Source organism: Alosa pseudoharengus, unplaced genomic scaffold (genome assembly GCF_046254945.1).
Source record: "Alosa pseudoharengus isolate Yale_2024_CS ecotype anadromous, Long Island Sound unplaced genomic scaffold, YU_APseudo_1.1 YU_APseudo_1.1_scf_1, whole genome shotgun sequence".
Lineage (NCBI taxonomy): Eukaryota > Metazoa > Chordata > Actinopteri > Clupeiformes > Clupeidae > Alosa > Alosa pseudoharengus.
In genome coordinates this window covers 40825320-40852039 of record NW_027468564.1, presented here as the reverse complement: position 1 = coordinate 40852039, position 26720 = coordinate 40825320, and the positions used below count along the sequence as shown (strand labels likewise).

Here is a 26720-nt window from a genome sequence, read left to right as displayed (position 1 = left end):
TCGAACTGAAAAATAATGTAACAAAATACACCCAATGCATCGGCCAATTTCCCAAAGGCAATGTTGGAAGAATATTGTGTAAGTTACAAATGTCTCATTTGTACACACTATCTATATAAAGGCTGTACCAGTAGCTAGCCCGCTGCATTGCTAGCAACAAATACTGTCAACTTGCTGAGTTTTAGCCGGTGAGAACTGCAGTTCATAATTTGGCAAACTGAAATATGAGGCCTTCAAGATTGCCAGGGAACTGAGAGGCCGGGGAAATGCCGTATCCACACATGCTGTAGTATTACCACCCTACCAACAAGCAGTAAACGCATGACTACAAAATAATAATATCTAAACAAAGTAAGACTGGTGCTAGTTAGCAAGCAGCTTACTTAGGAGCATACCAGCATCATGGCTAGGTAGCAAGCACTGGACAGCTAGCCCTGCTATTAGCTAACTAGCTTCACATAACCACAGTGAACTCAGTCAAGGTTTGTAAAATTAGAGAAATACTTCACTTACTTTCATTTAAAACCTCCACCAGCTCGGCGCAGTTTTCACACATTGTTCATTAAGAAGAAAGAGCGAAAAGTGTAACGTTACTCAAACCATTGGAAATTGTTGATTAATTCGGACTGTTGGCAGCTGGCTGTTTAGGGGTAAAGGCCCAACGCAATGCCTAAGATGAGGCTGGTTAAGAAACGAAATAAGGGTTGTTTGGAGATGCACAACAACTTATTAACAAAAATCACGATGAAACAAGCAATACAGAGAGGCACCAAGTCATGCAGAGTCGAGTCAATCTCCAATCGGAGCGTTACTGAAAAGAGCAGATACGACAGCCATATTGAATAGGGGGGGGCAACATTGAGTAAAGCTTCGTCTCTTTCCGTGTGTCTCTTTCGCATCACTCGACGATTTTCGGCAATCTCGCGGTCACTCCCTTATGTCACTCCCTCTGTGGACAACCAGAGATACAAACACGTCTACCATGTAGGCTACTCTTCAGTTTAGTCTGCTTTGGTTTTGATCTGTGGTGTCTATGCAGTCAACGCATCTTTGTTGTTGGCTACTTGGCTATTCTATGACTAAATCGTCTATAAAAAGATATAGCCTATCTATATCAGAAGTTTGTATTGTGTGTAGGCTATGTTGTCCAGTCCAACAATGACCTATGCTTCGACAGTGTAAGCTCTATCTTCTGGTTTAACAGGAGAATAGCGCAGGGAACAATAATTTATGGGCATGTCGTGCATCAATATGCCACAAAAATAGGCATATTATAGGCTATGCTATTTTCCATGGTTGCATTGGTTTATGCGTCTTGATCTTATTACTAAATGTTAAACAATAAAATCACACAATCACATAAAAAAACAGGTGGAGTAATGATCATGCTGCAAAAAATGATTTTGGAATCATAATAATCATAATTATTGTATAATTTCTTATAGAAGGGGGAATTCAGATTATCATAAAAGATTATATTGTTATAAAATTGCAAATAATAATAATAATAATGTACTGTGCAGATTGCATCCAATTGGATCAAATCATATTTCATCTCTTTTGTTTTCATGTGTGAATTAAAAGGTTTACATGACATTTCTTGCAGCATATGGATAGCCTACAATAGCCTATATAGTCTCCATCTTGTCACTGCACTAAGATTACAAATGGATTACTGAGCAGCTGCTGTATCTTTTGTATCTGTATCTTTTGTTTTCGTTCAGTATTGTACACTCAGGCAACAGAAGCAGGCATCTTTGTGATTAACATTGGCATCGACCATGCAGTAATGAAGTATTCCCTAGCATTTTCAGCTTTTGCAAGCACTTAGCCGAATAGCATGGCCATTTAAAATGCCGACATAATGGACCACACTGGTGAACAGCTCTGTGTTTGTACATAATAAAATGGATTGTAATGCAAGGACACATGCATACAACTACATTGTCTTAGTGATGAAAGTGCTTCTGTCTCTTGCTGCAGGCTTGAGGGGGAGAGATACAAGAAGAGACTTGTCAGTACAGATTTGAAGACGACTTCATCAAGGAGGGAGCCAGACAGGGGTGTCATTAGACCAAAACTCTTTTGGGACACAGTCCAGTCTAATGATAATAATAATAATAATAATAATAATAATAATAATCTGCTGTCAAACAGGCAACAGGAGCTAGTTAAAAACCTTAACTTATTTACTGGGGCACAGCAGTTCAATACTGGGGCACGTGCCCCAGTAAAATGGGCGTAGTGACGCCCCTGGAGCCAGGCCTTTCTTCCACCAAAAGAACAAAGCCCAATGTTCTGCAAAATGCGTGGGAAAGAGGCTGCAGTTCCCAGAGGTATACAACTCTCTGCCCAGACATAGTATTGTGGTCAGCCAAGAATAGGAAAATAATCCTGGTCGAGCTGATGGTGCCATGGGAGGAGGAATGTGATGAGGCCCATGAAAGGAAGGCCTTGAAGTACCAGACCCAAGTTCAGGATTGCAAGGACAAGGAATGGCAGGCATGATTACTGTTCCCTGTGGAAATCGGCTGCAGAAGTTTCCCCTGCCAAATCAACCTGCCAGTTGTTGTCTGCTCTGGGCCTCGATGAGAGGAGCGAGAAACAGGCCGGTCTTAGGATGGGAGAGGAGGAAGAACATGCCCTCCTGCTGGATATGGAGAAGGCGGGAGAATTCACTGGTTTACCAAAGACTGGTTTAAGTTAAGAAAGACTGCATGGCAACCAAGAAAGGTCGGTGACGTTGGAAAGACCTCCAGGAAAGACTAGTGCAGGCCAGGCGCACAAGGCTAGCAATGCTGTAAGCACTCATAAGAGGACACCACTCAAGGTGTGAACAAACATCAAGAGCAATACCCAGAGTCTCCCGAGAGTCTCCCGAGAAGGGGAGAGGATGAGAGACTCGAGGGGAAGGATATTCTGACTACAGCCAAGGACAGGAAATACGACCGAGACAGATGAAACAAGCAAAGCTGACTGGAGAGCAATTCATGACAAGGTATAATTTTGGCAGAGTCTGCAAAAAAACAAGGGCTCAAGATACATCAAAGCAGGTCTGTTTGTGGAAGTACAGCACACAGATGTGCTGTATTTTGATCCAAGTACAGCGCACAGATGCAGTATCCGCAGTGAGGCTAAAGAGAGCTCCAACCAACACCCACCCCACAGCGCTGAAGACCTCTCTACACTTGAGCTGCCCCAGCGTCTGACAAGTTACCCCAATCCATTTGTCACAGAAAGAGAGGATCAAAACAACTCGGCATGAATGCAGTTTGATGACGACCCACACAGCCTCGCCGGGACTCTTCTCAGGCAACAAATGGTCCACTATCCACCTCAAAGCCAGAGGTATAGGGCATTGCTGCGGGATGCATACAGCGACGCCTGAAGGAGTCAGCGACTTATGCAAGGCTGGAAAACCAGCAACTGAGCTGAACGTGAAGGAGCCTCCATGGCAGGAAATTCAGGACATCATCCGGAAACCCAAAGCTTCAGCTGCCCCAGGTCCAAAACGGTATGCTGTAGAAAGTATACAAAAATGCCCCAAACTCTGGAGGTTGTGGAAGATAATGACAAAGATCTGGGCCAAAGGCATAGTTCCATCAAGCTGAAGGTTGACATGGATGCTTTCTAAAGGAAGAGGGTTCCTACACAATTGCCCATTTCAGGACAACTTGAATGTGGAATGTAAGATCTTCTTCTGAGCTTGTGAGAAGGCTAATCTCAGGAGATATGGTAGTGTAGTAACTAGGGAACTGTGTTAGCATGCAGTAGCCAGGCTAGTTGTGGGTTCAAGTCCTAGCTGTCTCCGTTGTGCCCTTGAGCAAGGCACCTAACCCCAAGTTGTTCTGGGTTCTTGTAAGTTGTTTTGGATACAAATGTAAGCCAAGTGAATAAGTATAAGTACATGACATGGAATCAATATGTCAACACATCCATACAGAAAGGAGGTATCCCAGGCTTTTTGGGGTGTCTTGTACACACTTCAATGATAGGCCAACTGATTTGAGAGGCTAATCAGAAGAGAGATGACCTAAAGGTAATCTGGAACTTTACTATGTCTAAAATGGCCATATCTAAAATGTATTTTGTAATGTATTGCAATAGATTGCTCACTGAGTAATGTATTCCAAATATTACAGATTACATCAGCATTGTATTACATTTTATTAATAGTGAATTAAAAAAAAACAATGTGAAGCTATGTGAAGTTTTAAGATCCATAGCAACACACAACCCTGCTTTACAGTGTGGATGGATTAATATAGGCTTAATTGCTGTGAAACACTGTTAATGTGCTTGTGTCAAAGAACCTACATCAGATGTTTTAAAAGACTACAGGCTTAAAACATGCTGGCTGAATATAGGCACTACAACAAAACAAACATTACATTATACTCTCCCTGAGAGGTTGTTATTTAGGCTATCAATATAAACAGGGGGGACGAGAAATGAGACACCTGAGAGATACAGGCTACATGGTTTAGTTCCATGTGTACAACTGTATTCTGAATATCACCCATTTAAATAGTAACTGTATTTAATACTCATATTTTGTGTTTTATGTAATCATGTTCCTCACTTTCCAACACTATGGGGTCAATCCCACATGACGTCATCCAAGGACTGGACCACTACTGCATTCCTGTGGCTACCCGAGACATGATCACCAACAATTATTTATTGTTGTGTGTTTAACATTCAGTGTGGCCCTTTTGAGTGTGAGACAAATTCCCCTCAGGGCAATACAAGTTCCATTCATTCATTCATTCACACCTGGGAGGGTTCAAACTCAGTTCACAATCACAATCAACTGGCAGGATCTCTGAAAGGTATTCCAACAGGGCACACCATCTCCCCCATCCTGTTTATCATGGGCATGAACCTCTTTATCACAACAGCGGAAGGCGTAACTCAAGGCCCCATGCTAGAGTCAGGCATTGCCCAGCCCGCACTCTGAGGGTTCATGGATGACATCACAGTAACAACCGTGTTGCATGTCCAAACAAGATGATATATTAGAAACCCTGGACAATGTGGGCAAGGATGTTATTGAAGACCAGAAAGTCCAGGGGTTCGAGAAGGGCAAGAGAAATAAAGGGTGAGGTTGAGTCTAAAGGAGAAATAAAGGGTGAGGTTGAGTCTAAAGGAGAAATAAAGGGTGAGGTTGAGTCTAAAGGAGAAATAAAGGGTGAGGTTGAGTCTAAAGGAGAAATAAAGGATGAGGTTGAGTCTAAAGGAGAAATAAAGGGTCTATGCTCCTCCATACACGTACAGTATATTTCACAATTTCACAATTGTTGGGAAGCACACAACACCCCCACGCTTTGCTGTATTGATGACACAATTTTCATCATGCGCTGTGTGCTCAGGACACAGCCACAGGACTACACCAAGTCTATTATCATTCCATCCTCCCAATAGTGTTTGGGGGGCCGATAGTAGACCGATGAGTGGTTCAAGTAGATCAACAAATCTTGTATTCCACCTGGCTATGGCAGCACAACCTTCCGCCCTGGTTTCTTTGGCTCCTCACAGCCTACGAGTTCCCCGTGACTGCTGTAAAGGGCATCGAGGACACCTTGGGAATTTCCCCCAAGATTCTGCTCCGTGGGCCTCTACATCTACATCTGATCCGGCCAAGTACAGCTCCTCCGGTCTTGCAGTGGCGCAGGGATTCGTAGTGGCTAAATTCATTCAGTCTCATTAAGCCTGAGAGACTTAAAAGGGGACCTGGTAAAGCAAGCAAGGGGTCAGACTCAAGATTAGTGGGGCAGTGGGCAGCCAACACAGCCACACAGAAGGCAATGAGCGCTCTGAAAGTACAGGACGTCATGGGGGGGAAACCCTTGCGTCAGTCGAAAAAAGGACTCGGTTCTGCACTCTTCCAGCAGTGGGGGAATGCAGATTTAGGACCTGGCCTTAGGCTGAAGAGCAGGCCCGTGTGGAGGAAAGACGGATGGCAAGGGCAGTGAAACAAGCGTCCCCGGACGCAGGGGCAAAATGGAGCCCTTCCGTATTTCCTTCTACATGCGGATCTGTGTACGGCACCTTTCCTACATCTGGGGCTTTAGATGAAATAAAAAATAAAAAAAAGCACACCAACACACTTCAGGTTTGTAAAAATAACCAACTTTATGTTCCCATAGTACTAAGACAGCTTTACAAACAGGAACGATATGCACATTAACTCTCCTGCCTCCTTTCTGCGTGGCGCTGCCGTTTCTCGACGATATCCCTTTCCACAACAGCAGCAGCCACAAGGTCACCTTCACCCTGTGCTGCCCATTAAAAAAAGAAAAAAAAAAGAAAAAAATCCGAAAAGAAAAACATAAAAAAGCAGCCTCTTTCATTTCAGAAATACTCCACCGTTCACATTTTTCTGCCATTGGGGGGGGGGGGGATGGGGGTAGACCCATTGACTGGTCCGGCAAGTTCCACCCCTCAGATACAGAGAAGAGAAAACAAAACAAAAGAAATTCTAACAAAACAGAAAGACTTCAAACAAGCACATTTTGTGAACCATCTCCCAGGCACTCTCTCTTACTCCTACATAGAACCTGTGTAAATGTATATTACATATAAACAAACAAACAAAGGTTCTTGTTTGGGGTGGGGGGGGGGTGGGGGTGGTTGGGGCACACAGGGGGGGCAAAGAACAGTGAGTGAATTTTGTTTTTCAACTTCATGCATCTCTCTTCAAAGAGAGTGGAAAAAAATATACGTGTGGTAATAATTATATATATATATATATATACCGTATGTTAATGTATATCAATTCAACACAAGTCAAGATGGATATCAGACAGACAACACACTAATTTATTTGTATAAAATGCAGTCGTGTGTAAAAATGTGATTTCGGGGACAGTGGGGAAACGCTACAGAGGGACAAAGGAGGACAGGAAAGGGGGGGGGGTTAAGGATGGTGCAATGTAACGCTTCTCTCGTTTATAGATTGGCATTGATTTTGGTCGACGACAAAACAGTGGAGAGACTCCACATCACCACTTCATCCATCTGTTCCTCCTATGATCAATCTCTTTTTAGCGCGCACACAGGCGCACACACACACACACACACACACACACACACACGTCACACAAACCACGCGCGCGCACACACACACAGTTTTGATCAAGGGGAGTTTCCACGACCCCCAAACAGTTTTTTTTGTTTTCTTCCTTTTGATTTTTTTTTTTTTTTTTGTGTATCAACCTTTTTTCCTGAAAAATCAAAACGAAAAAACAAACAACAACAACAAAACCCTAAACAAATAAATCAAAATCTGTACAGGTGACTCGTTCACACGCCGTCTTGTCTTCCTCTTAACTCTTTTTCACTCTCTCTCTCTCTCTCTCTCTCGTTCATGCTGTGTTGCTTCTGTGTTTTTCTTCTAATATTTGGCGTAGCCTCGGCAGGATGCTCAGTCGCACATCTCCTCAGGCAGCTCGTGGGGGTTGAGTATGCCCGGCACGGACATTTGCAGTTTGTGCTTCTCCTCCTGGGCCTGCCTCAGCGACGTCTCCCGCTCCTCCAGGAACAGGTCGCTCGTGTCCTCACCGGCAAACTCCTGGAACAAGACCGACAGAGGAGTGGAGACATAAGCTTTTTCTGTTCGACACTAGGAAAGCATGCCTGTCAAAAGATCCAGGGTGATTGAAACGTTGCTATGTTTTTTAAAAGTAATAAAGTTTATATTCTTGGAGCAATTGAAGTGTGCAGACCACCCTTCTTCTAACACTAGAAAGCACCAACACCTTCATGATGACTACAACTGCTGAGGGGGTCATTTTGGCCCTTAGGCTTTCAAACTGTATTCAAGCATTATTTTCAAACAGATAAATAAAAAACAAAAAGGTTCTCTAAGAGATCCTGGGTAACGTCACTTCTGTTGACTTTCAAACAAAACAGAGAGCTAGCTCGCTACTTTTTCCCCCTCCCTCCCGTGCTGCTCCCGTGCAATTGAAACTCTCCTAAACGCACATCTCTTATGTGATTTGCTGGAACAGTTTGTTATGTTTTTATGGGCTAGGTATGCCCAGGTTGTTTTTGTTGCCGTTTTTGGAGCCTGGGCTGTCCGCAGAGATCACATTTTTTTTTACAGTGTATTCAGGACACAGACAGCTAGTGGTTGGTTAGGTGATGCTTGCAGTAAGTGACATAAAATGTTTTAGCCTAAAAAAATGCATGGCATCGTTTAGAGCACCTTTAAGTCACCTCATTTGAAGAAAAACTTCTAAGAGACAACTTTAGAGACACTTTACATGACTTATTTGGGTGAACAGCAGTGAGTCACTGACCTTGATCTGCACGAGGAAGTCCCTCAAATGCTCTTTGAACGCAGGAATGTCCTGATTGAGGCTGAAGAGTCCAGTGACAAAGATCTTCACCTGGGCACTGCAGACAAGCACACAACCAACAAGGAAAGTCAGGAACCGACCATTAAATGGCAGCTGCAACTGTGACATTACGCTAATACTTATGGAACTACGGTCATCGCAGTCAAGCATCTCAATTTAAATAACGTTTGTGTAATTTACTGGGGAATGAAGGTCTACGTGGATGTTTCATATGGGTGACCATTGACACTTTTGTCTAGTTGTGGTTTTGTTGCTATTTTGTTTCTTGTCCAACTTACTCCTGCAGATGGGGGAAGGCGGTTTTGAGCAAGTTGGCCACGTACTCCTGCACGTAGCCCTGGTTGTTGACCGCTGAGACGGTGTTGAGAGCAATGCTGATCTTGCCCTCCTCCACCAGGTTAAACATGTAGGCCAGGATGGAGGCATGCATGGTCAGGCCTAGAGAGAGAGTCACACAGGGGAGTGCTGAGCATATGCATCAAGGACACTAAAGAACTGATCTGGGACCAGTGTTATATTAACATACAACATTACCATCATTTGATTTAAGGACCCATATGTAAAATGGACAAACAATACATTACGCAGGGTAAGAAATCCTACTGCAACTACAACTACAGCTCTTACAGCAACACTGTTGTAGAAGCCCAAGTTTGCTCTAAAACAAGATCACACTTATCCATCTACTAAAAAAAAAAAGTATAAGCTTGTGTCTAATCGGATACTTAAAAGCTTGATCTTTCTACTTGTCAATCTGTCCATCAAATATGCATTTTCTCCATTTACTACACAGGGTAAGACATCATACTGAAGTCATACTGAGCAACCAAAGCTCTGACTGCAACACTGTCGTAGAAGCCCAAGTTTGCTCTAAAACCCGGATTCAGGATAGGCTGACACGATTAACATTTATCCATCTACTCATCCCCCACAAACCCTTTCGACCTCAAGGCCGATCTCTGTAGATCTGAGACGGTCGCCTGGTGACTCACCGGCCGTGTGAGACGTATCCGTGACGACGGAAAGGATGTGCTGCAGGATGTCGCAGAAGTAGGTCTGGTAGAAGCTCTGGGCAGCCGCCTCCTCCTGAGTGACATTCTGGAGGAGCGTGTAGAGGATCTGCAGGCCTGCAGGTCAGAGGGGCAGAACAGACGGAACAGACGCGTTGTTAAGAGAGGGACTGATTTAGTTCTACTCGTAAAAAAAAGAGAGAGAGAGACAGAGAGAGACAGAAACAAGACATGCGGAGAGATGAAGCCCGATGGCCCTAAGCCGTGACGCGTTCCTCGTGTATGAAAAAAAAGTGTACGCAATTTCAGAAAGTGAGGAAACGTATAAGGCTAAGGATGTTTAGGAAACATTAGAATGAATCATTAGCCACAGTAAGGAATTGTAGGCAAAAAATAAAAAAAATCAAATGTGAAAAGCATAAAGCTCCCAAATTTTTTTAAAGGGACGCCATGCAAGCTTGATGCTTTTTCTCTACGAAACTCCCCCTCGCTCGGTCTGAAGCTCTCTTCCTTTTCTTTGCGTCTTCAGTGAAGGGTTTTCGCTGCTTCTTCGCCGGCTCTGCCATTATACACACGTTTTACAACAATCTCTAGCGTTTTGTTAGCCTGCCTCTGTGCTGTAAACTGATCCTGCTTCGGTCGGCGGGTAGGATACACCGAACTTGCAAGTGGGATATTCTTCCTATAGGCAGTAGGGGCGGGCGAGAGAGCCTTCATTCGCCCCATAATGAGTCATTTAACCATATACCGACTTACGAAGATGATTAATTAACACGAAAACGTTGCCTGGTGTCCCTTTAAGCAATCAATTGTTTTTTCCCCTTCGAGCTAATTCAGAATTGCTGCATTTCAAACATTCCTGCTGTTAGCAGGACAGGTGTTACTGACCGGTGTCAGCCACGTTGCGCATGGTGTGCTTGAAGGCCCAGATGATGGAGTCCAGCACCAGCTTGAACTGAGCCGGAGGGATGGACAGGAATGCAGGGAAGCACTGGGAGTTGACCGCCTGCAGCAGGTAGAAGAAGTGCGTCCTGTGCTCGGGGTACTCCTCAAAGTCCTGCAGCGACAATGAGCAAACACACACAAACAAACAAACAAACAAACAAACAAACAAACAAACATTACATTTATAACAATTACATTAGAGGATGTGCTGGTTAGGTTTGGCTGAAACAGCTACAGATACTTTTGACGGACAAAAAGAAGCATGAACTGAGTGAGCTTAAAAGGCAAGTACTGGAACAGCCCGAACCTCACCTTATTAATCATGTTCAGGGTACATTCAAACACGGCATCAAATATCTTGGGGATCTCTCCGGTGATGTGCCCTCCCAGCTTGTTGACAATGGTTGCCATGGTGCTCAGAACCTCCGGTTCTCTGGCTGCCGGAACATTCCGCTGGTAGTCAATCAGGACGGCCTCCAGCAGGGGTGGGACAAAGTTCTCTCCAACCTGTGAGAGCAAAACAGAACGGGAACAAAGGTTGAGACACATGGAGAACATGAAAGAACTTCACACAGGCTATTAATGTCAGAAACACTAGCCAAGTGTACTCGCTCATCTTCAAAAGTAAGTTTCTGTATATTTGTGCAAGAGTAATGTCTATAATTGACACTTATAATGCGTTTGTTATGTTGCTTTTTTTATGTTATTTCTCTGTTCAACAGCTCAGTTAAAAAGACCTCTTTAGTTAATGTGAGACAACATCTCTCGTTACATTAAAAAGAGGACAGTCTCAGAAAGTACATGTGTGCGTTTCCTGACTGACCATCTGGGGGTCGTTGGAGCGGCTGACCCAGCCGGAGATGAGCTTCAGCGTTTCCCTCTTCACCGTGCGCATGCTGCGGATCAGCGGCTGCTTCGTTACCATCTCACCTGAGGTCACAGCGCAGAGGAAATGACACAACCCACAAACACAAGGAACTCAGAAAGGTACAAAACCCATAAACAAGTTGATAAAAGAGGACATTGAAGGTGCTTTCAAATTTGCAAACTTTGGCAAACGTTCTAAAAGGCTAGAAAACAGTGTTCTGTTTGTCTTGAGTTTGCCGTGGCATGAGCGTATTTTAACAAATATTCTGTGGCGGTAGTTTATTACTGTTGACATGGAATGTATACACAAAAGCTTTCAAATTAAGCAGTTCAAAGTAAACATGTTCACCAAGGCACGCGAATGTCAAACAATAAAAAAAGCAGCTCAAGGCCTCATCATGGCATTTTTAACATTCACAGTTAACAGCTACTCTTTACTTGGTTTATACTCAGCAGGCTACATTATCAAAATTACTTGCAGTCCATAACAATTTATCTTTCTCATCGCTCTTAGACACACACACACACACACACACACACACACACACAAACACACACACACACACACACACACACACTCACCATTGGTCTGTATGGCAGAGGAGATGTTCTCGCTCAGGCACTTGTAGACGTTGAGCATGTCCAGGTAGATGCGCCCCAGCTGGACCACGAAGGGGTGACCGACGGCCTTGCAGGCGCGCACGTTGGTCTTCAGGATGCTGCCCAGCTGCCGTACCGTCTCCGGGTCCTTCAGAATGTCCACGTTCTGACAGACACCAGCGGAAGATGGTCAGGGTCAGAAAATGCATTATGTATGCACAGGCAACACTACACTTTTCCTTCATTTTGTGTGTGTTTGTGTGTGTGTGTGTGTGTGTGTGTATCCAACTGGTGGAACTGGCTAGGCAGTCGAGTTGGCAAAGACGGGGTTCACTGTTTCACCGTTTTTCTGTTTTGTTTTCGTAATTAGAGTACAATTGTATAAACAGTACAATACAATAATGGTTTAATCTTCACTACAGACATACATGTACTGATTATATTATGCAATTAGCTCTACAAATGATAGCATTTGCACAGAATGAAATATTCTATAACAGAATTCCATAGACCAAAGAACACCATGCATTTCCATGCATTCCATTCCCATGCATTCCAATGCATCCTATTGTTGAGATTTACCACCAGTGCCTCAAACCCCTGGGTTGCCAAAGTGCCTAAAAATACCTACATTTCCCACACTCACCTTGGTGGCCTGCTGGATGATGCTGTCCCACACCTGGTTGGGCAGCAGCATATACTTCTCGATCAGGTGCTCCTGCACGGCCTGATCCGTCTGAGCCCCGATCATGTAGCCCACCGCCTCGTAGAATGTGTGTACCTGTGCCAGAATAGGAAAGAACAGTGTTAAATAAGGCAAAAAGAATGCATCAACTGTAGAAAATAGAAAAAAAATGACATTGATATAAAAGACCTGGTCAAAAAAAAAAGCAAAAAGTACACATAATTTACCAAAGCCCCGTTTACTTCTGATTTCTCATTTTCATAAATTAAGCGATCAGGCTTTGGGTAAATGGTTGTGCTACAACTCCATGAACCCATTACAACAGCCTTAATGACAAAGTAATGCTGACCGGTACCCTGCACCAGTGAGATGTCTGTAGGATCAACCATTCAACTAAACTAGCTGAATAATCAGGCTACTTCTCTGTTTAGCTGCTGGGTTGGACTACAACGACGACTACAACTACTACTACCTACTACTACCAATACCACTACCACTGCTTCTACCATTTATATAGTGCTTTATCAAGGCACCCAAAGCCCGTTACAGTGAAGGAGGAGCCTCACTAAGCTGCCAGGGTTGGGGGGTGCTGACCTGCTGTGGCTGGAGGTCACAGATGATGGTGTTGATGTTGTTGAGGATCTCGTCGATGAAGGGCATCACCTCGCCCACCTGCACCTGCACAAAATGCCGCCGGCACTTCTGGGCGATCTTGATGAAGGTGTCGCACGCCATGTCCTGAACGCCGTCGTGGGTCTCTGCGCCGGTCAGACATATCAGAGTTAACAAGAAATGGGGACACATCGCTAAACTTCTGCCCTGGAGCAAGATTGAATATTTACTCAATGTAAATACCACTCTTAAATGTACACACACACACACACACAGACACACAGATCTCTTGTGATTCCAATTAAATCATTTATAAATGGGGGTGACCTGAACTCACCGTGCATGAACTCAAAGAGCTTGTTGACCACAGTCTTGAGGAACTTCCAGTGGGCGCGTAGGAATCGTGGATACTGTCCGACGATGTACATGATGTTGGAGGCGATGATGGCTTTGTTGTCCTTCCCTCGTTTCTGCTCACACAGCCCCAGGAGATCCTGCGGCACAAGACAGCCGAGAACACACACACACACACACACACGGCAAACATTACATTGATTTCCAAAACTACATAAACTAACTTTACTTTGAATGTAGCTATTCTAGGTGGTAGGTGGGCCCAGACCGGTTTCAACTTGCTTCAATCAGGTCAAGGGCAACAGTCTAATCTGAGGTGTAGGAGCAGATGCGCTGCTGAGATGCGAGCAGCAAAGCAGCATTACTGATGTCTCTGTCCCCTTTCATGTTCCTCTGTTTCTTACGTGCTTGCAAGCAGAACCAATGCAAGCACGCCTTTGTGAGAGGGTTCAGACGGAAAAGCTCAGACGGCTCGTCTAAAACGAGTCAGCATAACAAGAGTGCATTTTTGACAATGTCTTAAGACACAGACTGTGTGTGTGTGTGTGTGTGTGTGTGTGTCACAGACTGGTCATGCAAATTGCACAGCCTTATTTATCAACAGCTAACAGAGGCTGAGCAGGTCAGCAGAGCGGAGAAGCGGAAGTGGGGTGGGTGCTGCTGCGGACCTTGATGACGGTGACGAGGAACCTCTTCTCGTCCTCCTCGTGCATGGCCCCGCTGATGGAGCCGATGGCCCAGCACAGCGTGTTCAGGTTCCGCCACGACCACTCGGTCCCGTTCACCTGGTTGTGCAGCTTCTCCGTCATGATGCGTTCCGTGTCGGCGTAGTCCAAGTGAGTCAGGTAGACTGCGGGAGAGAAGGAAGAGGAAATGTTATAGCAACTCGTGACCAAAAGATAACCTAAAAGATGTAAAGCCGCTACATTTTTCTGGTTAGCAGCCAAATATGCTAATCACCAAATCAGCCAGAACATGCTGACAGCTGGAGTTAACATCCTCTTCTGGGTTTAACTGAAATGGCACGGTCACTGTGATGCGTGTGTTTTTATTGGTTGCTCCAAGTCCATCCAAACTGCCATAACTGACATGAAGACAGTTCCAACTTCACTGTTCCAAGACAAACTTGATTCTTTCTTTTTCTTTTCTTTCAATCCTTTTTTTATAATGTGTGTGTGTGTGTTTATTTTGTATGATTGCTTCAAACATGTATTTGTACTCCGCTGACTAATGCCGATCCATGTGTTGGGGTACGGGATTGGGGTGGGTGGGGGGTATGGTTAAGGGAACATTTGACCATTATTGACAAATACTGTGTACACTTCCCTATGTTGAAAAATCAATAAACACACTTAAAGTACACTTAACATTACATATTACAAGACAAACTTGAGAGTAAAGCTGTAGGAACCCGAGGCCCTGCCAGAAATGCAACATGTAGCAAACCAGCATTGAAATGGCCCGAGTTCACTTTCATATTCCTCTTTTTCTTACGTGCTTGCACGCAAAACCAATGCAAGCACGCCTTTGTGAGAGGTTGAGTGGGTGTGTGAGCATAAAAAGAGTAACCATAAATCATTGCATGAACATGACACAGAGGTCAGGGAGTTCATAGCTCTCTGCGTCACGTTTAGTGGCCTTATTCAGGATTGCCTAGCCTACCTAGCGTCTCTCTCATGTTCTTGTAGAGGTTGATCGAGTCGGTGTCCTTCATGAACTCGCGCACCACCTCGCCCTGGTCGTTCTCCACCACCAGCACCTCCTCGGGCTTGGCCATGCGGCTCACCATCAACAGACGCACCTGCGGACGGGACAACAGAGATCATTTACGCTCGGCACCAAAAAAAAGAACCGGACACAAGACACAGCCATGCAGCTCACTAATAAGTCCGCAGAAGGCATAACAAGCTCGTTCATGCTCAGCACTAAAAAATGAACGTGGATACGGCCGTGCCGAGTCTTCTGACCATACTTCTGTCCGGCCTTTCATCCGTTCGCTTCTAGCTTACAGATACAGACGGAACGGATCAGCATGTGAAACAGACGTGTCTTTTTTCGTACGAAAAGGGACCGTGAGCTAGGCTTCAGCCGACAGGACGAAGGTCAAGAAGATCTGAGCCGTAAGACAGTGAAGAGGGGCATGGAGTTCTTGGAGAATTATTCACAGATGGAGTGGGAGTATTGTTATTAGTGCACACAACTTCAGGGTCAAAGAGATAGCAATGGTCTGATTCCCACGCAAAACAGCAACAAAACAGGCATCATGATGAAGATACTGGTACAGACTGAGAGAGAGAAGAAAGAAAGAAAGAAAGAAAGATAGATAGACAGATAGATAGAGACAGAGAAGAAAGAAAGATACAGAGAGAGATAAAAGAAAGATAGATAGATAGATAGTAGGGGTGTAAAGATTAACCGATACGTATCGGTATCCGTTTTTAACGTGTAAGATACGGCTACATCGATATGTGAAGCCCCGTATCGGAATAAAACTGAAATGAACCGGTCGTTATATCGATTTACTTGTTACGAATCGGTTCACAACCTTTTCTGCTCGCTTACTCTCATTTACGTTCCAAGCAGCGCGTTCATCCCACTTCCGGTTTTGAAACTATACGTGGCACGGAATTGTGGGTAATGCAGTTCGTTTTTGGCTACATTCATTGCCCAAAGTTGTCAAATGACCTCATTACCCATACATCTACTGCAACTTAAGCACGTGACAACTCGCACTCGGTCATTTGTTTTACAGTTTTTACTCTTTTGTTTTTCAAAATCCAGCGCGAAATTAAACACTAAACAGCAACGATAGTCTGTATATAGCCTTACGTTTGATGAAGGGATTTCCTTAATGTTAAATAATAATTTGGACCTTGCTAAAACGATGCACAAATGATTAGCCAATTATTTGGTTCATATTCACTCAGACTTGTGGCATTATAAGTCTACCGTTGGAACAAAATAAACCCAGAGAGTTCATTGATATGTAGGCCTATTTTATTCTTGTAGGCTATATGAGAAAAGGCCAAGAGTGTCTTAAGCACTGTTTTATTTTATTTCGGTATTGTCTTACCTCAACAAGGCTACAGCTCCATGAAAACAATCAGATATAACTCTATAAAATCTATAAAGTCTATAAAAAAAATATGTTGTATTTGGCTGCTGTGTTTGACTGAAATGTAGACTATTCTTTTTTCATTTCAATACAGTATATGAAACAAACCTCAGTTTAGATAATCATATTCACACATTTTTTTTGCCTAATTGACAACCATGACCGATAACTGATAATATAAAATTAATGTGCACCTTGAGCAAATGATAAAAAATCTTTCAGAATGCTTTCCATTCTTGAACTGCATCGAATTGCATCGAATCGGATCGCATCGAATCGTACTGAATCGTTTTTTATAAACATGTATCTTTTCTTGTATCGAATCGTGCCCATGTATCTCGATGCGAATCGTATCGTCTTTTACATGAGAGATTCACACCCCTAATAAATAGATAGATAGATAGAGAGAGAAAGGGACTTTGACTTTGAGAGAGAGAGGGAGACATAGACATAGACGCATCCACACACAGACAAACAAGAGCAATGAGCACAGCCCCCCCCCCCACCCCCCGGTCTCACTCTCGCTCACCTTGGAGAGCACGGGCAGGTAGAGGTGCCTCCGGGGCGGCACGTCGAAGCTGTGGCTGCCTGAGAGCAGCGGCGAGGTGGAGGTGGAGAAGGGGCTCTCGCGGTACAGCTCGGCCGCCAGGTGGTTCCAGTACTCCAGGCAGATCTTGAAGATCTCCGTCTCCTCCACCTCCGACACCAGCAGCATGTAGTGCAGCGCCTGTGGAGCCCAGAGCAGGAAGTCACACGTCACACGCTGTTTCTATTGCCCTTCTAGGCTATTATTTGCTATTACCGTTTGCTTTTGCTTATGTAAAAGCACATTGAATGACCTTGAGTGCAGTTCAGCCATAACGGTTTACAGCACTCCACTGACCTAGAACACAATCTGGCCCATACCTCAATTCCAGCAGAGAGAACTTAGCGTCTTTCTTAAACTGTAAAGGGCCTATCACATTACACGCAGTATGCGCTATGAAATGCATTATTGTCAGTGGCTTAAGCGCGCAAAAACTGGTCTGCCGCACATTTTGCCGCTTTGCCGCTCTTGTGCGTGCCGCGGTAAAAGTCCAATCAGGTTGAACTTTGACCGCGGTGCGCTGTTAGTCGTTGGTATTTTGCGCTGAGCCCGGTGGCAAGCACAACAAAAGTCTTTGGGACGTTACCTCAACCAAGAGCAACCTAGTGGCGAGTGGAGTGCATACCGTGTACAATGTGAAGCCCCTTTACTCTTAATAATGTTAACTTGTTTTATTTGTTATATAAATAGGAGTTTAATTATATTTGGTGGACTATATGGAGCCCATTACATGTAATTTCAAGGCCTGGATAAATGGCTGAATGTGTCTATACATATATTGTGCATACCTGTGTTTCACCACTAGAGATGTTACGCAAAACCAATGGGAATGTCTAGATAACATACAGTGTGTGTGTGTTTTTTTTTTTTAAGGGTGTGTGTGTTTTTTCAGTGTTTCCCATACATTGACTTATTTGTGGCGGCCCACGACAATATTAACATTAACCACCACACAATGATTTTCTATGTTGTACTGCTTAAATGGGATGAAATCCTTCCATTGCAGTGCTATATGCACCTATGCGCAGCCTCTCCTTGTGTCTCTGTCCCTCAACAAACCTGCATGCATGTTAAAAACTCTGAACACCCCCCCGTCACCTACCACCACAACTAGAAAATCAATTCTGTAGAAAACACTGTTTTTAAATGTGTGTGTGTGTGTGTGTGTGTGTGTGTGTTTTAAGGGTGTGTGTATGTGTGTTTTAAGGGTGGGTGGGTGTGTGTGTGTGTTTTAAGGGTGGGTGGGTGTGTGGGTGTGGGTTTTAAGGGTGTGTGTGTGTGTGTTCCCCATGCCGTACGCACCTCCATGAGTGTCTCCCTCAGGTTGGGCCGCTTCTCGATGAGCTGGCCGTGTTCTTTGAGGAAGGTGCAGAGGAACAGGCTCAGGTTCTGGATGAAGTTCTGCTCGTCGTCTTTGCCGTTTGCGTACGCCACACGGATGTTGGTGTTCAGTGGAAGCATCTGTCAACAGATAGAGGAGACAGAATAAGAGAACCTGAATTCGGGGAGGGCATAATGTTCTTGAGATTTCAACTCAAAAGTCAAGTTTAGAACAACGACTAGCACACGGGTCTCACACACCACAAGATCACAGATAGAGATCGATAGATAGATAGATACTTTATTGATCCCCAAGGGGAAATTCAAGGACACATCCAAAGACATGAATTATATTATACTAAGAAACATCAATAATGAGCAAAAACCTTTCTATTTGTTTTGTTTTTTCCACCCATACCACCCAAATACGAACCCCTTGCAATGCAATTTGGGCAGCCGTGGCCTACTGGTTAGCACTTCGGACCTGTAACCGGAGGATTGCCGAACCCCGACCAGTAGGCACGGCTGAAGTGCCCTTGAGCAAGACACCTAACCCCTCACTGCTACCCGAGCGCCGCTGTTGATGCAGGCAGCTCACTGCGCCAGGATTAGTGTGTGCTTCACCTCACTGTGTGTACACTGTGTGCTGTGTGTGTTTCACTAATTCACGGATTGGGATAAATACAGAGACCAAATTTCCCTCACGGGATCAAAAGAGTATATATACTTTTACTTACAAATTCAGTTAGTAGGCCAGGTTAGGTCCAAGACAAACCACTAGAGGGCGACGTTGCACATTGGTTCTGTGTCTATGTGCATGCATTGTATTGTGTGTGTACTGAGGCCAAGCTCTTGGTTACCTGTTTGAGCTGCATCATGGTCAGACTGAAGAGGTTGACAAACTGCTCCTCGTACTGGTTCACACTGACGCCGGCAATCTCCGTCAAGCACTTCAACGTCACGTTGCGGAACATCGGCACATTCAAAAACTACAAAAGCGAAGAGGAACACACCCCAATTTTCAGCCGTTGATCACGCTCTCGTGGCAACAACAGTTCAAGAAACACTTAGCAGAAAAGCTGTAGGAACCCGAGGCCCTGCCAGAAATGCAACATGTAGCAAACCAGCGTTGAAATGGCCCGAGTTCACTTTCATATTCCTCTTTTTCTTACGTGCTTGCAAGCAAAAACAATGCAAGCACGCCTTTGTGAGAGGTTGAGTGGGTGACCGCTGATCACCGGAAGAAGACTTAAGGGTCTATGGTATAATTTCAAAACCAATGCAACAAGCATATTTTCAAATAAGGGTGCATCTACATGGATATATAAACACAGCTATATGACAATGTGGTCACTTGAGGTCATAATCCATCGTATCTATCTACATATCTAGTCAATGCTCATATCTGAGAGGGGACTTTGGCAGGAGACACGCACCTTGTACACCAGTGTGCTAATGAGTTTGGTCTCGAATATGTAGCCCAGTGGAATCCAGTTGAGGAAGCGCAGCAGCGTCTCCAGGGTGGCATGGACTAGTGGTGCATTCTGGGAATTCTCCTGTGGGGTGGGGAGGGGCAGAAGATACTTGATTAGTCATCATCATTTCCTGATGCAATACGTTATGTGTCTTTCAGTTGCTACTTAAAATAAAAAATTTAAAAAAAAAGTCACAGTGGTGAATTTGAGGGGGGAAACAGCTGATCAAATACACCTCTCTCCCTTCATTGCTTCTGGGAGGATGGTGCTGATCTGCTGGAAGAGGTTAGTTTAGTAGTGTAGCAGTAGTAGTAGGAGAAGAAGGAGGAGGAGGACGAGGAGGAGGACGAGGAGTGGTCCAACCCAGCAGCTAAACAGAAAAGTAGCCTGATTATTAAACACAGCAGTTTAGTGGAATGGTTGATCCTACAGACATAAGGATAGTAGTGTAGTGGGTGTACCAGAGGCTCAAGCACAACACAACCGTTGGGCCAAAGTAATATGGCTCATTTGCATCCGCAGGCCCTGGGCAACCATTCCCTTTCTGCACTGGAGGCTACATTGTTGATGAGCTGGAAAAGGGTATTACCAGAGACTTTTCTAATGAGGAGACACAGCACTCAAAAATGCTCCATAGAAATGCATGGGGTTAGTTTGTAACGGCAGTTGTCTACGCATATCACACCCCTTCCGTGGCAAAACGTCGACATGTGAATACATTGAGCCAATCATGTGCTGTGTTGTGAATACATTGAGCCAATAATTTGGTGTGTTGTGAAGACATCGTGCCAATCGTGTGTTGTGATCTCGCCGCTGGAGCAAGGTTGGTGTCGTGAAGCCTTGCGCACCCGCATTTCTGCCAAAATAGATGCCTGATAAGTGCCCAAAAAGTGTTGCAATATGGCCGCCGAGTGGAGGGACTTGCCTAAAAGGACTTTGGTATTACTCAGCACCAGGCCACTTCCTTTCTTTCCCATTTGGTGAGAGTCACACTGTGTACAAACACTGTGGCTTTGTTTGTTTTTGAGTCAACACACAGAAAGGAGAAATTGACTGAATGTGGATTACAAATCAAGGGCAGCACCTTTCAACAACAACACAAAGTCAACACTCAACAACACAAGGAAGGACAAAGCAGCTGACTCACCATGACAAACTGGCAAAGCTGGAATATTTGGGAGAATTCGTTGCACATGCTGTAAAAACATAAAAAAAAAAATTAAAAAAGGATGACAATGTTTTTGTGAGACGGTGGTTCTACTCTAAGGTTGGGACTGAAACTTAAATAGACTTGTGTCTGTTTGCCACTAATACTTCTCTTTCGACTTGAATCAAAAACTAAACATAAATTTAATCCTTTACCCAATTTTTAAATTCAAAGTCATAAACAGTAGACCTAAGTAGCAAGTACTACATGTCAAGTAATGAATCAAAAGACATGGATTCGTTTTAACATTAACCTTTAACCTTAAACTCATGATCGAAGCCAGAGCAGCGAGGGTCACTTTACCTGTCCTTCAGGTGTTTGGCCTTGACCTGGGTCATCTGTCCGCTGGAGAAGTCGAACACCTCCTCGCTGAGCAGCTTGAGGATGATCATGTTGTTCTGACAGAGGCTCTCGCTGGTGCGGCTCGCCCCGACGATGTCACTGATGAACGTTGGCCAGTGCTTGGGCCACTCCTGCTTCAGGATCTACACGCAGACAGACAGAGAGACAGACAGACAGACAGACAGACAGGCAGACAGACAGACAGGCAGACAGGCAGACAGGCAGACAGAGAGGCTCAGTTAGAGCAGTTTGCTTCAGGGGAATCCAAGCATTCACACAAACTTTCCCCATGTTCAGCACATCCTGTCATTGACTACATAGTGCACTATGCAGTGAATAACTATATTTTGATTATTCATGATAAAGTGCACTATACAATATTTTCATTATTCATGATAAAGTGCCCTACGCAGTGAATGAGAGGGTATTTTGAACACAGGGTATGTTCTCCCTGAGGGGTACCCTAAGTAAGGGTTTTGTGATTAACCTTGGTGAGTTAACTCAGAGCTAATGGACAACACAAGAGTCTCACGGCCTCATTTCCATAGCGAAAACAAAGCCACAGGGCTCTTTTCAGGGAGGTCTGCTACTTCATCTAAGTCCACGGTTGTCAAACTGGGGTACGCATACCCCCCAGGGGTACGTGGACTGATTTCAGGGGGTATGCGAAAAAATATCTAAGTCATAACTTATGCCTTTTCAAACGTTTTCTCTATCCCACGTTGGTAACTTAACTTCCGCATTTGCACTGCGCATTAAAAACGTATTTTCTCCGCATTAACAAAATATTCGAGAGTGGAGACAGAGAGGGTAAAACAGCGTTTCTCAAACTGTGGGTCGCGGAGACATGCCAGGTGGGGCGCGAACTGACGTGAAAAACAGGATTTTTTTTAATTTATTATTTTTAATCTGTAACCTAGGCCCAGGTAGCACCCGATGCGCAATGGACGCACTGTGTTATTCATAGGGAAGCGCTCGTGTCAAGGCAGCTTAGTTAGTCCCGACCTGAATGAGATTTTGAACGAGGTTGTGAGAGTGGTGAATTTCATCAAGACCCGGCCCTTAAAAGCGTGTCTATTCTCCGCACTTTGAGAGGAGATGGGAGCTGACCAAAAGGCTGTACTGTTTCACAGCGAGGCAAGGCTTTCCCGAGGTAAAGTGCTGTCGCGTGTTTGAGCTCCGAGTCGCCACTTCTTGGAGGAAGAGCGCATGTTTGAATCTGCAAGCACGTTCACTAATGAACATTTCTTGACGAAGCTGGCCTATTTTAGCGATATATTTGGAAAGCTCAATGAGTTAAATCACCAGTTACAAGGCAAAGACAAGCACCTAGCAGATCACTGCATTCAACAAGACGATTGTGTGTGAGATTAGGTGCAGATCTATTTAAAATCATTATATTCAGCACATTTGTAGGCCTATGTAATCATATGTTGACTATTGATGAGATTTGTATCATATGTTTATGATCCTATTCACTATTCTCGACAAAATTGATAAAAATAAATATTAATAAAACAATTAAAAAAAAAAACAATTGGTGGTGTTGGGGGTACTCCGGAAGATCATAATGTCTCAGGGGGTACATGCCTGTTAAAAGTTTGGGAACCACTGATCTAAGTGAACATGGTCTCTAAACCATGTACTTGGAAATACCCCCCCCCCCCAATCCATTTTAGCATACATAACATATACCATATACAAACATCTTACTACTTCATATAGTCAACCCCAGTCAACAGTAAGTGGCACCTTGTACTTTGCACAAATAGTGCCCTTCTTATTGAACTTCACCAATACATACTCTATGTGTAATCTTATAATTACTTACATGCTTTGGGAGAGGTATTGCACAACATTTACTTCCATGACCTATTTACTTTGTGCCAAGCATTGCATACAAACAACAGTCAGGCCTAACCAATTCAGGGCATCTAGATTTCCCTCTCGGACTGTTTAACCTTGATCGGCTTACACACAGTACTATGCATATATTATATTTATATCTATCTATCTATTTATCTATCTATCTATCTATCTATCTATCTATCTATCCATACACACACACACACACACACCTTAAATTACTCCAAACTAAGGGTTGAGTGAAACATTTGCATTCCAACAGGTCCAGCCAGGCAATGCGGCTGCTGATTGGTCAACTCTCATACCTGTCATCTTAGTGGAAAACATTGTGGTGTGTCGGGGCAGCCATCCAACTTCATACCAACTATAGTCTTCCTATAACCTAGTTAAACCTCCATAGCCGGTACTCTGGGTTACTGCCTCCACCCCACCCCACCCCACCTAATTCCCCTGGGGGTGGATGAAGCAATCCTGATGGTCAGTGAACTCGGTTTCCATATTTAGACGTTTTCCCTCATCAGTGTGGCATGACAGATGAGCCATGTGCTGACAGCCGTCTACCTTTTGGACAACAATAACGCGATCTGAATTCTCTATGAACAACCTCTTCTGCCTTAGACCAACAGGTCAGCTACGTGGCTAGAGGCTTATCAGCCAGCCCCCGAAAACAGTGCTATTCAATAACGACACTTTGTGATTGGCTATCCCGGCTAATTTCCCTCACGGGATCAAAAGAGTATATATACTTATCAGTCTAAATATGTTCTGTGCTTGACCGTTTTCAATAAGAGGAAGGAGGGTCACACAGAAGAGTAGAGAGGCCGGCTGACACACGATCAGGGGTAGTGGATTTACCTGGACAAGGATCATGTTCAACTTGGCGATGTACACTCCCTCTTTCTGTAAACACACAATAACAAATAAACATGTAAATAAATAGTACAGGAAACATCCCCTGCTAGATCTGCATATAAACTGCACTTTTTATTGCCTGTTTGGTGAGACATTCCTTACCTCTACGCTTGTCGGGTCAGACGAGGTCTTGATGATGAGCCCCACCACGTACTTCTTAATACCTACAAAAATAAGGAATTCAAATAATTGATTGCACTGTGGCCAGCTAAGATTATATTGTGTGTGTGTGTGGGGGGGGATCCTAAATCCCTTTTAAATGCTTTTAATGCATGCTTTATGTAATGCACATGATGCACCCTGTGAAACAGCTTAATGCTCACCGTCGCACTGGTTTCTGGGTAGGATTTTCCAACGAGTTTTGATCACTGTCTCCAGAATCTGAAGTGCATAGTACTACAAGAAGGAAAGTTCAGCAATATGGAAATACTTTCAGAATCATTTGGTGGAGAATTGCGTAAATACTACTTGACCTCATTTAGTATTAAACATTCAAAATTAAATGGGAAGCTCTGAAACTGGGCATACCTTTGTCTTCATGTTCTGTGAGAACTCAAGAATGGTGTCCACTCTTGTCCATGCATCAGGATGATCTTTCAAATTAGTTAAGACTTCCTGTGCCATTCGTTGCTATGGGACACATGGAAAAGTACTGGTCAGTGTGGGTCACACACAGAGTTCTCACGTGAAAGATCTCATGTCAGTGTTGAATGACACTCTTTTGCCCATATGAATGACACTCTTTTGCCCACAATTAAACGAATGCTACACAGTGCCTTAAGGTTTTGAGTATTGGCTTCTAAATATTCTCACCTGTGATCCCACGTCGTAGTACATCGAATTGACCACATTGTCAAGTAAGTTGATGTCTAGCTTCTGACTGAAGTCCAGCAGCTGACGTGCTGTATGGTCCGCTAACATTGTCATCTCTGCTGGCATAGAGCTGCGAGAATGTTCAAAACAATAGGTCAGTGTTGACATCACAAACACACAAATTATTGGTTTGATTAACATTTACGAGCCACTCGCTTTAAATGTCCATAATAATAACATGATTTCATATATTTAATATCACAAACTGGCTCGTAGTTTCACTTCAGTGAACGCATGCGGACCTTCCTCGTCTTTATTAATAGCTTATTAAACTATGTATTGGCCAAATGAACAACGACGTGATAGTAGTTATGAACGTTACATTATCCAAAAAAAAGTTCATAACGTTATAGCTTACAATACAAGTAGCGATAATGTGCAACTTGTCTAATGTATGTGGTGGACATATTAATCTTAGTGAAGATTGCGGAACCTGTAGTCTAAATGTTAAAATACTTCAGGTGGTTAACGTTAGTTGATCATTAACACTTTCTTAGCATCTTCGTTGATTTGAGGCTCAATAATTTCGAAACGCATTTGTCGTTGTAAATTAAGCTAGCAAAGGCTAGCAACATTAACGCACTGAGCTTTGCCAGTGGAATGGTTTGCTAGCTACGGAATCCAATGACGGACAAGCATCGCACTGCCATGCATTGCTTTACGCATGGCAGCGCTGGTTCATTCAAAAGCTTTTAGTTTCGAAAAAAAAAAAAGTGTAATAAATGTATTGTTAGTGGTCAAAATAATAATAGCATGTTAATATCTGGAATATATGTATTTTAATTTGATTTCTTAAACAAAAACACCGTAGCTAACGTTAGGCTTTTTAGCTGACAAAGTTGGCTAACTTGCCCCTTACCCAACTTACCTGATTTAAAATACTCCTCGTGTCGATGAAAGAATAGCAGTTTCAGGGCAACTCACTGGCTATTTGGTTCCCTACTTTCAAAAGTCTTTCTTTATCAAAAAAAGTTATCAATGTTCCCGCAAATTCTTCAAAAGGTAGCTGACGTTCACGCTAACGACAGTAAGTTATCTCATGATAGCAATAGCAGTATCCTGACGCTAGCTGGTGTTCTTGCTCATTAGCAACGTGATAGGTCTTACAGTTGCTTAGCAGCTGGCTAATAAACTAGCGAACTACATTACACTATTATCTTAGACCAGAAGAGTATTTACTTGCAATTATTGTGCATGTGGTCAATCCCCATCTACGTAGAAGTGTCTATCGTTATCCAAGTAAGTGCTTACTGACGCGTACAATGAATTCGATGTAGCTACGAATTAGCTAGCTACGGCTAGGTCCCCTGTTAGCAACTTAGCTTCGTATGTATGGCCACCAATGACTTCTGAGTCCTCAAGCTAGCAGGCTAACTATATTTACGGTACCATAACTGAAGACGCGATTCCTGCCCATATACACAAAACAAATCAGTCGTTAGTTTATTACTTTAACTATGCAAAAATATTATTTTAAAGTAGAGCTCTTTGAAAGTGAAAACCCAGCTCTTCTTTCTCCCATCTCATGCATCAACCCAAGACCGGTTGAAACCGGTTCAGACTGGGATATTCCATCTCGGTTTAGTTT

The 26720-nt window shown here is 43.8% G+C and overlaps 2 protein-coding genes across 2 annotated transcripts in view; both read right to left on the bottom strand.

Moving 5' to 3' along the window:
• Positions 1-843, bottom strand: part of usp34 (ubiquitin specific peptidase 34) — a gene marked incomplete at its 3' end in the record, with an annotated part of 66114 nt that extends 65271 nt beyond the window's left edge. The window contains 1 exon segment of the mRNA XM_076289597.1: positions 514-843. Within this exon segment, the coding sequence (XP_076145712.1) occupies positions 514-556 (43 nt within the window).
• Positions 844-6801: 5958 nt separating this feature from the next.
• Positions 6802-26681, bottom strand: xpo1a (exportin 1 (CRM1 homolog, yeast) a). Its single transcript, XM_076289587.1, has 25 exons — positions 26001-26681; positions 25073-25202; positions 24788-24889; positions 24583-24655; positions 24362-24423; positions 24203-24247; positions 21443-21624; positions 21080-21128; positions 19894-20013; positions 19318-19446; positions 18440-18598; positions 17081-17278; positions 15099-15237; positions 14105-14286; positions 13420-13576; positions 13065-13228; positions 12432-12566; positions 11768-11951; positions 11142-11248; positions 10631-10825; positions 10262-10430; positions 9356-9490; positions 8642-8801; positions 8304-8400; positions 6802-7573 (listed from the first exon to the last, which is right to left on the bottom strand). Exons 2-25 carry the CDS (start codon positions 25196-25198, stop codon positions 7427-7429), a joined length of 3216 nt encoding a protein of 1071 aa, XP_076145702.1. The 5' UTR covers positions 25199-25202; positions 26001-26681; the 3' UTR covers positions 6802-7426.
• Positions 26682-26720: the final 39 nt, after the last annotated feature.

Bases quoted from the DNA above. Each gene is read 5' to 3' on its own strand.
- xpo1a (XM_076289587.1), bottom strand. From the start codon at position 25,198: ATGCCAGCAGAGATGACAATGTTAGCGGACCATACAGCACGTCAGCTG. The intron at 19,447-19,893 runs GTGCGTGTCTCC...TCGCTTTTGTAG, and splicing joins TTAGCACACTGGTGTACAAG to TTTTTGAATGTGCCGATGTT. The intron at 13,577-14,104 runs GTCCGCAGCAGC...CTTGTGCCGCAG, and splicing joins TCCTCGTCACCGTCATCAAG to GATCTCCTGGGGCTGTGTGA.